The sequence below is a fragment of the Homalodisca vitripennis genome, chromosome 3 (assembly GCF_021130785.1).
Source record: "Homalodisca vitripennis isolate AUS2020 chromosome 3, UT_GWSS_2.1, whole genome shotgun sequence".
Classification (NCBI taxonomy): Eukaryota; Metazoa; Arthropoda; class Insecta; order Hemiptera; family Cicadellidae; genus Homalodisca; species Homalodisca vitripennis.
The window spans coordinates 83,800,245-83,811,887 of NC_060209.1; the positions used below are offsets into that span (position 1 = coordinate 83,800,245).

Genomic DNA, 11,643 nt, shown 5'->3' on the forward strand with positions numbered 1-11,643 from the left:
ATCCGCTGGGCAATATATATTTAATTCCAAATAGAACTCAATAATTATGAGATGTGAGGATATATACTTTAAACATTGATACATCTTTATTGCAGTAAGAGTTTATTTTTACAAGGCAGGGCGAGAAGAGTTGAATTTATCCTAAGTAAAAGACAACGCTTTATTAAATTTCGTACTCTCTACCTTGTATACTTGGCGGAAGTATGAAATTAAATAACTGTCTAATTCCTCTTGTGATGGGGCAATATTTAATTAGCTGAAGAGTCGGCCGGAGTTGACTAATGAATGCCGCCCTCCTGAGCCCTACAAGCCTCTCTAATTGAATGTTTCTCCTCAATAACAAAGAAGCTAATTGCTATTGAGATTCTTTTCTTCTTTGGAATCACTTACTTCAGGACAATTTATTTAATTCGAAATTGTTCTTCGTTTCAATGAATTGATTTGGTATTTCTACATTTACCATTACATTTTGGTTTGTTTCAGTAGTTGCACTTGTATGTAAGTTTTTTCTTGGTCTCAGATACATAACATTGTGGCCAGAGGGTGCTGACCAACCCGATACTGTGTCTTGGGTGGAGGAAATGCCCTCACCTCGGTTTATCAAATCCCACCTCCCCTTGGAATTGCTTCCCAAACAGCTGTGGACAAAGAAACCTAAGGTAAATATTATTGTTTAATACTTTTTTCGTTTAGAACTCCAAAAGCAGAGTGGCCAAGATCAATTTATTTTTTTAGGAGAAATTCTTCTATTTAATTCGTTGGCTCCCAACTTCTGGACTACAAAACACAGAGTGACCAAGAAGTCCAGCTACTAATTTTATAGTCCAGAAGTCAAAAGCCAATGTACAGTACACTGTATAAGGAAACAACCTATTTTTTAAAATTAGCAATAAATACCCTTGTTTTTCTCGTAATTTATGTGTACATTATTCTTTTTTGAAATCAAAGAAATCTATTTGACATTGAACAGTTTCTTTTAACTTTATTTTTAAATATCACTAGCCATGTATGTTAAAAGTATTGCGGATATGTATAAATGACAGATTGCACTGTAAATTAATGTAGCTTTCAATAGAATTAGTTGAGAAAAGCTTTGTGCATTACCTTTTCTAATTCTTACTTGATCAAGCTCAATCAATGTAGCTAATCAATTTCTCTGAGGCTGTGTCCCTTGATTTCCTCGCCATTTACATGTGTACATTAATCTTTTTGTAAATCAATTAACATCCTAAGAAAGCTATTTGGCTTTGAACAGATCATTTAAATTTTATTTTTAAATAAAATTAGCACAATACACTAAAAATATTGCGGAGATGTATAAATGACAGATTGCACTATAAAGTAATGTTGCTTTCACAGAGAACTAGTTGATAAAGCCTTTGTACACTCCTCTTTTTCTAATTCCTATTTGATCAAGCTCAATCAATGTAACTAATCAATCTCTCTGAGGCTGTTCACATATTTGACTGCTTATGTACACTATAATTCAGATCATATTCAGTGTTGGTTGATACTAATATATTGGTTTCACATTAGTTATGATAGTTCATACAGTAATAATAAAATATAATATAATCATTGACTAAATTCAGGAAAACATATTTTTCATACTTATTTTCGTATTAATCACGAATCAAGGTCACCGCAGGAAGTACTTAATAAACAGATTTGATTTATTATTTTATTGTTATTTTTACGATGAATCTATGTAGAAAGCTGAGATATGTTTCATATTTTTGTGTTCACATAACCAAACTAGGTAAAAAATACAAACTAGGTTAACAAACAAATTATAACAACCCGTTCTAACGCGCGCCAACCTGAGTCTGGATTTGCGCCACCTCAAAAAGCATTTGATGTTTTCTGCTAAATAAAAAAAATAAGCAAGAATATAAACACTAAAATTTAAACATAAAAAATATCCTTATCAATCAACTATCCCGTCCATTAAAATTTGAGTTTTTTTTAAACACCCAAAAACTAAAATATACCCAATTTGCAAACTTTATCTAATTAAACCGGAGTTTTTAAATTGAAAATAATTAATAATTTACCATAAATAAATTCTTAAATTACTTAAAATCTTGGTTGAGGCTTGAAATTAGTTTTAAATGGTCTGAGAAATATTTCTGGACTGATAAGCCTTCGCAATTGAAATGTAACTAATATATATTTTCATTAATTGAGCGTTAGTGAAGACTAACGTGGGACTTTAGACTTGATTTATGTCTCACTTTCTATCGACTTTTTGTCTGTACTATATCTCATGAACTGACTTATAGACTTGAAATTTTGCGTCAAGCTTCATTTCTATATAAGTAAAATCATGTTCGATGAAAGTGCATGTCACTCCGTGGAATTGGCAGACCCTTAGCAAAAGTTTTAAAATTGATCTTATCTGTAAGCATGATGAAAATGAGAATATTCCAGAATAAATAAATTTAAGTCATTCACCAGTTGCATGAAACTAAATAAAGCCTATTAAGGGACTAAGTATGTGGTGTAACCTACTCCTACCTTGTTGTGAACATACAAAACTAATAACTGAATCTGAAATTTAAAACATTTTTAAGCTTATTTAGTTCAGCATTTAGTATTTACCTGAGTGGCATGTGTTAAAATATAATTTGAATCCCAGCTGACTTGGTTATTCAAATTATGTAATCGAATGTATTGTTGTAATAAAGAAGTGAGCTAAAATGTTTTTTTATTAAGTGCCTGCATTAGAATAAAGAAAGCTAATAAAAAAATAACATCTTGTTCTAGTTGAATTTTTTATATATATTTTTTATATAGTGGACTTCAAAAAGACAATTAATGATCTTTGATGTGAGAAAATAAAACTGGAACAACCCTTAACTACAATAATGTGTTTGCAGATAATCTATGTTGGGCGAAACCCCAAGGACTCTGCATTAGCATACTTCGCTCACTACCAGAAGTTCTACCAGTACACGGGGTCGCAAGATCAGTTTTTTGAAGCGTTCTATCGTGATAAAGGTAAAAATGTTTCTTCAAACTAAAACTATTTATATATTTCATACTTAATAAGAAATTAAAAATAAGACATTTAGCAGAACACAAACTCGTCCATTAGAATTATAATTAATTAAAATATTCAAGATGCAATATAATTTTCATAAACGTGCTAAGAATTAGTGGCATATTGAAGTCCTGCCAGAATTGTCTAGTTCCCTCAATCATTGTACGATAAAATATAATCGTACCCATATACCAATTATTTTAACTCATCGTCAAAAATATTGTTGTAACTCTTGAGATCATTCTTGAGTGAGAGTAAGATTGTTCCGTGAGTAATGAATGAAAGCTATACAGGCACTTGGATATTTGTTATTAACCTGCAGTCATTTTTTAAATAATCTGTTTAAATTAAAACCATCTACTGTACATAACTTTTTTAATATTGTTGTATTGATTTGAATAGTGTAATTTAAAATATAGACGTACTTAATGTTGATTGCCTTATAATTTCAAGTATTAGTTGAAATTTAAAAGGTTAATTTAAAATGTTTTGATAATTCAACAACATTTTTATAGATTTAGCTATTGTGAAGGTACCTAATTTAGTTTCATAAATAATACCCTCTCCATTATTAATAGCAAAAAAATACAATAAAGATAATTTGTTCTGTTTTTATTTTGAATTAAATGAAAAATGGCTTTATTTGAGGCAGAACTAGGTTGTTTTTGTACTCCTCTTCCAAATAATCTCAACATATGGTGACTAATTAATAATTTATCAACGTTCAAATTTTAAATATAAAACTTTGATCAACGATGTAGGGTCTCTGATTCGATTTTTACTCTGACGGTTGTCGGGTAAATTGGGCCTTGAGAGCCGATAGAAAATCTTATGTATGATCATAGGTAGTTAAAACCAAAATAAAGTGCTAGGTTCATTAAAATTGCAAATAAACACCTATGAATATATATCTTCTTCTAAGAGACGGCCTATGTTCATAATTTATTTCACTACATATTACTATTCTCGTTTTTTTAATTATTTTGAGGTTATATACAAGTTCACCTGTGCTAATACTTTGTATCTATCCTTCACAAGCAGTTCTGAGACAATGTACGATACATTTCAGCCCCATTGGTATTTCGTACGTAATGGAGATATGCTATAGGACCGAGTGTATTGGTATTTCGTACGTAATGGAGATATGCTATAGGACCGAGTGTAATTGGCCACAGTCGAGTTAGTTCGTTTTTATGAATTAAGATCGCAGTAGTGTTGGTCAATAAATTATCGGTGCAACCAGTAGTTCAACCCACTGTCGTTAGAGATCGCTTATGTCAAATACTGTCACGAGGTATCATGCTTCCCCAATATACGAATAATCGAATAGTACAGGGTGGCGCATATGTCAATTTCCCCATAAATTGGGATATTTTGTTTCGATAGGTAGGTAAAAATGTTAAGTTGGCAGCAACACGGAGTAAGTTCATTGTTTTCTGTTCCAGTCGCTAGTGTAAAGTGACGCTCTTTGCATCTGTTATTTGTTTGTGTGTTTTTTTAAATGTTTACAATCCAACAACGAGTTTACATCCTTCAGTTGTGGTTGAAGCATAATAAAAATTCTGCTATAATAATTGAAGAATCCAGGTGTCGCGATACCCACTCGACAGTATATGCGGAAGTTAAATACGAAATTTGGAAACACAGGAAGCTTTTTAAATGCCCCGAAATGTGGTACGACACGATCAATTTGTAACAAAGAAAACCTGCAGACAGTTTTTTGTACCAAGTCCCAGTAAATCGACTCGTAAGGTATCTGCTGAACTAGAAATATTAAGAAGAAGCGTGCATTATTGTTATTGTATTGTGATTAATTAACTATTGTGTTATATCTATTCTGATATATAGGTGTTATTATTAGAATTGCAATTATTTATTTGTTTATTGAAACAATTTATTTATTGAAACAAATTATTTATTTATTGAAACAATTGTTGTATTTGCTTTAGTTAGTGTTCTATAAATAAATATGCTGTTTTTTATTGATTGAGTAGATACCATTTGGCGTGGATATTAAACACATTTTTTTAAATGTAATATTGAATTCTAATATGTAATCAGAAGTTTCAGTTTTGTTGATTTTAAAACAGTGTTATACGAAAATTATTCCACTTAGATGACTTTATAATTAAGTCATACTTAATTACAGTCACTATTAATTAGTATAGTGACTATAATAGTGTCTTCTGCACTCACATCATCGGAATATTACAATAAAAACGGCATACAATAGAAACGGCATACGACAACCCGCACACGTTACTGGCATGTTATATATTCGGCTCATACATACAGGTGACTCGATAAAACTGCAATGTTCATAGTATTTAAACGTTCACATTGCTTTGTTTTCAAGTTGTCCAAACATGTTTCCTGCCTAATCGTAGCTTTGCATGAAATGAATCGTTTTTTTTTACAGTTGTCTTAAAACCCGCGACCTTTCGATTATGTGTTCCTATGTTAAGAAGTTTTGCACACACCTCTTACGTACGAATTCCTACGTGGACTCTTCACAAAGTTCCACCGCATAAAGTGTAAATGCGGTGTTTTAAATGTTTTAAAGTTTTAATGTTTAACTTTTGAAGTAGCTGTATAAAATTACGCAAAAATAAATTAATCATTTAATTCTAGAATCCATATATTTTTACAGTTTAAACATGCATTGTCTCGAAGTCCCAATACAAAAATGATAAAAAATCCTCACCTGTTTTTGTTATTTAACATCTTTACACTATCATCCTTACTAATATTAAAACTATCCATCTTCACGATCACGCTTTTCTTTTAAGTCTGTTATACGAGTAATAGTATTGTACTTAAAAGAAGTGACTTAAATTTTAGTTTTTAACTTTATGCCCTTTTAATCAGTCCTCAATAACTGCTGACTGTAAATTTAGTACTAGATTTTATGCTGCTAACAAGGTACTGCTTTTTTATATCTTTCCAATATAATAAGCTACAACTCTGTTTTTTTCAGTTGTATTTAGTCCATTCTGGGAGCACGTCCTGGCGTTTTGGGAAAAGAGAAAGGAACCAAATGTTCTCTTTATTACGTTTGAAGAGATGTCTCAGGTAAAATATGTTTATTAAATTATAGATTGTATAAAGATTAATCATATTTTAGTAGAACCATCTACCTATGTTATTACAGTTCTAAAGTATTTTATAACTAATTATTTTTATAAACCTATATTTATAAACCAAACTTACAATTTTAAGTCCTCTAGAAATTTTATTTATATATTCTAATCAATCTTACTCAGAGTTACTAAGAATTATTTTTATTTTTGAAATTTTAAACAACAAATTAAAATTCTTATATTTATACAACTCTTATTTAAATTATACACTTGAAGTATATATAAAAATAGTAAAAAAGGTTAAATTTGGATTTCTTCAGATTTCTTGTATTCAAAACCTGTAAATAAGACAAACAAACTAAATAGTAACCAACGGTAACCAAATATTTTATAAAACAATACATTACACAACTCGTGCAAAATCACGCAAGTTCTCAGATTGACACGAAGGACATCGTTCTCGATAATTACACCAAACTTCAAGCTCACTGCTTTCTACCTACGCATTAAATACCCGAAGCCGTTCGAGTTTAACTGACATGAATACAACATTGAATGTATACTTCCGAAACTTTCTACATTTGTAATAACTATCTTTACTCATTTTTGATAGGTCTACAATACCAGTATTTGCATTAAGAACTGAAATATGTTTATTCAACTACTAATACAATTTTATTTTTTATTTTGAATTGTGAAACTGTTTTAACTCAACGTTGATTAGAATCAATAATAAATATTATTTTATTTTCTCAGAGAACTGATGCACACCTATAAATTGATTTATGTTTCAATAGGTTGTTACAATGAATTACATGTTAGATTTTAAAGTTGTCTTACGTTTTATATTATCATTCTTTTTACTAAGATTTCAAAAGTATTAGCCTTATAGAAACTTCCTTAAGGTTTTAACAGAATTACATTAAAACACTTATATCAATAGGTGTGATTCATCTGAGAAACACGAAGATATTTTTTAAATGCACACTATAAGCCTTCTCATAGTTATCGTATACTGTATATTTTGTGTTTCCTTCAGAATTTACCAGCTGTTATTAAACGAACTGCAGCCTTTCTCGGCACCTCCGTGGAGTCGGAAGCGGAGGCGAAACTTCTGGATCATCTTCAGTACGAAAGGGCAAAAAACAAGGAAGAAAAAAAAGAAGGAGAAGAGGAGGTGGAGGATCGACTGAACCTGGTGAGCCTGGGGAAGGCGGGGTGTTGGCGGCAGTCCATGACTCCGTCATGTGCTGAGAAGTTCGACAAATGGACAAAAGAGAAACTGGCCGGCACAGATTTCAGTAATGTATTCATGATCATTTAGTGCCGATCACTGCCCCGGTTTTGTTAATAATCTCTAGAAAATTGTAAAACGTTGTTACGAAAATGAAAATATATGTATATAACTGGTTAAACATTACTTACTTTTCTTCGTACCTAAGTTTAATAACTATTACGATATAAAGTTTTCACCAAAACCGACTACTCTCAAGATTATTGTAACACAAAAATGTGAGGAAACCCTTAATAACACTTATTTTTAAAATGATATTTGCACTGCTTTCAGAGTGACAGGTTATTCAGGGTGGTTAAGGTTTGAAGTAGGGACCGCCTCTTCTAGATACCTTATAAGGAACGATAACTGGCACTATCTTAGTCATGTCGCTCTGGAAGGAGGAGAGACAGGCTCTGGTCCAGCTTCCTCCAGTAAAAGTCCAGATTTAAGTCACAGTGGTTTTTGCCTTACTCAATATTGGTTCTACTGTCAGGAATAACTCAGCTACAAGTGAACACTCCTAGGGTTATAATACATTTACTAAGCAGGATCAGGGTGTATTTAAAGTCGGCCCCCTCATTAATGTTTTATTAAATGGAGATAAAGATATTTACTTTGGAGAACGGTAATTACCAACCGAGGAGTTATTTTATTATATATATATGTATACACACACACACACATTTTCAACCCATCCCCCAATAAACGGGGTAGGTTGGAGTAAGTCAAAAATTTGTAATAGGAACCCTAACCAAATGGAATAATATTACATTAGTGTTCGTTATTTTTCTGTGTCTAATAATACACCTAATGCCGTATTTTAAAGAATATCTCGCACAGGAAAAAGAATGGCGGAAAGTAAAGGTCTTTAATGATACCCTATCCAATTTTGTGGCTAATTGAAGTTAGCTAATGCTTCCCTAAATACCCCTCGTTAATGAATCATATTGTAATGGTGAAAACCCTGAAAAGTCACTTTAATTACACTCAGACTACGTGCACGAAATAGCTACCATTTGTTTCATTACTGAAATAAAGTACAAGACTCGAAGTTCTCACATTTGCTAATCTGATCAATTCTATGTTGTTCATAAGATTTGTGTTAAGAAAGTTGATTCTTGTTTAACATGTTTTACAATTCACAAAATACTCCTGAATGAATGTTATTTCTGCCTTTAAATAAATTTAAATATAACCAAAATTAGGGTGTACTAGGGAAATATTCCAACTTTAATGAACCATTACATTGGACACGGTTAATTTTTTAATTTTTCGTCCGTTCATTTTCTATTTTGATGTTTTCTATTGTTGAAGTGTTGGGTATATTATTTGACACCCTGTATAAAACAAATATTTATTTTATTTTTTCAGATATATGCTATGTAAGTTAAAAATTTTTTTAAATCTAATCGCCAAACTCGAGGTCAGGGATCGTTATACTAATTATACCTAACAAATTTATTGTGCTTGTACCTTTTTCGTTGTTATAATTTTTTGAGCATTTTCATTAAAGAAAAACATTTGCCTTCTTATTTATTGCAGACCGTGTTTATTATATTACTAGTGTGAAGGTCAAAATATTACAGATCATTTGTCCTGTTGCTATTTAAATTAATAGATCATTTTTAATTTCTTATCTCTCTATTCTGTATGGTTTCTTAGATTTTAAAATACACGTTCCGGCTTTTGTGTTTTTAAATTGAATTTTAACTTCGTATTTATTACGGGTCACAATTATACCAACAATTTTTGTTTGTTGGAAAGTGGTGTCCTCCATTCTAACTTCGTTCTTTGTAAAACTTGGTATTTGTTTCATTGCAAACACAGTTGTAAAATTAATTTACAATAACACGAATAAAGTAACCTGACTTTAAAATCACTTACAATCAACACCTCTTTTCTTAGCGTTTTGCTAAAAGAATGATAAAGCTGCTTACAAACAAGGACGAAGAAGGAAAACGAAATAAATAGCTTAGTGTTAGTCTTGATTACTCAAGCGATTGTTTAAGTGGTAATAAATTACTAAAACCCGCCGAGACAATTTTCCTAGTATTCTTACCTCACTGAGTTAAGATAACGTTTTCCAACAGGCAGACAGTTGTCTTTATTGACTTTGCGAAAGGCACTCAGTTGATGAACACCTGTTGTCGTACTCAGAGAATGACGACCCAAGGTCCAATCCTTCTGCCTTTACCCTTCAAATTTGAAACGTATTAGTTTCGTCAGACATTTTATCATCTTATATCATATTTACTAAAGCACGTTTTTTGTAATTCTGTCTGTCTGGTGTAGCTACATTTTTAATTTCACGGAAGCGGAAATGTCCATAAGACAGAATTTGGAACAAATGATGATTAATTGTAATAATCTTTCGAGTAACGTTAAAACTTTAAATTGAACCAACTTAGCCAAGCCGGGCATCTAATGGTGTCATTATGTCTTAGTGGCTTTCACGAACTAATGAAATGCTGGCTAATGACATCGAATTACTTACCAAGTACAGTTGCCCGGCTCCGAATGTTTGTTTCTAACTCATAACATAAACGAAGCAACTTTACAAACATATACTATTTTCAGTTGAATTTATTAAAACTGACATGAGACATTTTAGTTTGTGAAGGAAAACAGTAATGTAGCGTGTACAAAACTTTACTATTAATACTCCCAAATCTAAATAACTATTAAACTCGAGTTGTTTATTAAGGGTTCCCAAACAGTATTTGGTTGGGTTAATATTTCATACAACAAATAACTTCTTAAATAAAAAAAAATTTCAAAATTGGTTTGAATTTTCCTAGGCATTAAACTAGAAATTATGACATTATTGTAATGAGGACCAAGAGACCAAGAGTTTAATATTTTTCGGTATTTACATGAGTAACAATTACAAAGAATCACATGTTGTTTTAATAATACTTGAAATAGATTTTTTATTACATGTTTCTCCTTTAAGCGACCTTTCATATACATATTGTACCAATTTGATATCCCTTTAGACATTTAGCAATTTTTCTGCAATTCTGATTACAAGATACATCAAAATATTACTGCAAATCCTACCAGAAATTCCCAATTTTAAAAGTTTTTCATGTGTTAAGGAAATGTATTTTAAAAGGCTTAATATTTAGTTTATTAAAAATATAATTCACGCAAAACTTTACAGCTTGCGCCATTTTAATTCCCTAGTTTTGTGTGTAATCTACGCTTGTTTACAAAAATGCAAACATGAATTAAATTAAATACTTATTAATCTTAATTCTGTTCCTCATTGCTCAATATTACTTAATACAAAAGATGCATTATTTTTGCTATACCTGTTTCGTAGTTTTCACCCACTGGTTACAATGTTTTCTTTAAAAGATCGTTATAGAAATGTATTGAAAGTATTGGTTTGCGTTGAATTAGCAATACACAAACTATCATCTATCATTTACAGGAAACATCCCACAGATCTGAAGACTTACTGTGGTGTTCTCAATTATTTTTCAATATTTCATGACCAACTATAAGTAAGTACCTATTTAGTCTCTTAACGTGGGCATTACACTGTTCATTCCAGAAGAACAATACTGCTCATAAAGTTTCCTCCATAAACTGAACACAGTGGGCAATTAAATTGAGCAGTCTTTAAATTCTCTTGGAGCAGAAAACACTTAACATCACGGATATCAGAGATGATGAGAGTTCTCTTTAGGTATTTTATAAGACTCAGTGCTGAACAAAGTGGTCGGAGAACTCTGGTGAGAATAGAACCCCACTACGAGATCACTTCAAAATTCAAATTTATAATTTTCTTTCCTTATTCAAGCAAATCCTGTTAGTTTGGGTCTGGCTAAAACGTTCTCGCCTGCACGAGAAGGCTACATACCTGTGGATGTTTCCGCGCGGGATACTACGCACATAATCTCGATAACAGTTTAATGTGATTGGAAAGATTCAGCACCAAACTGGTGTATTGAATAATACACCACTGAAACTTTAGATTTTGCACTCCACACTTAGACCGGAAATAGAATACAAGGGTTGGAAATCCTCTTTTTGGCCGAAATATGCTTCTCAGACCAACATGTATATTCTTGATCAGGGCAACACGACAAACGCAACTACGGCACTGGAAATATAATTAATTGAATCCAGAAATACTCCTTTGTGCGTAAACCCTGAAATAAATAAGTGTTTTACTTAGTATTTTATAATAATTTATTTTATAAACAAACTTTTAAATACTACTTTCAGTAATTTTC

The 11,643-nt window shown here is 31.4% G+C and overlaps 1 protein-coding gene across 2 annotated transcripts in view; it reads left to right on the plus strand.

Annotated features, from left to right (window-relative positions):
* The window catches only part of LOC124357123 (luciferin sulfotransferase-like), a 31,802-nt gene extending 24,264 nt beyond the window's left edge, over positions 1-7,538 (plus strand). For both annotated transcript variants that reach the window (XM_046808598.1, XM_046808599.1), the window contains exons 4-7: positions 521-659; positions 2,880-3,000; positions 6,021-6,115; positions 7,163-7,538. In XM_046808598.1, the coding sequence (XP_046664554.1) occupies positions 521-659; positions 2,880-3,000; positions 6,021-6,115; positions 7,163-7,447 (640 nt within the window). In that variant the 3' untranslated portion in view covers positions 7,448-7,538. The remainder of the gene's footprint in view (positions 1-520; positions 660-2,879; positions 3,001-6,020; positions 6,116-7,162) is intronic.
* The last annotated feature ends 4,105 nt before the right edge of the window (positions 7,539-11,643 follow it).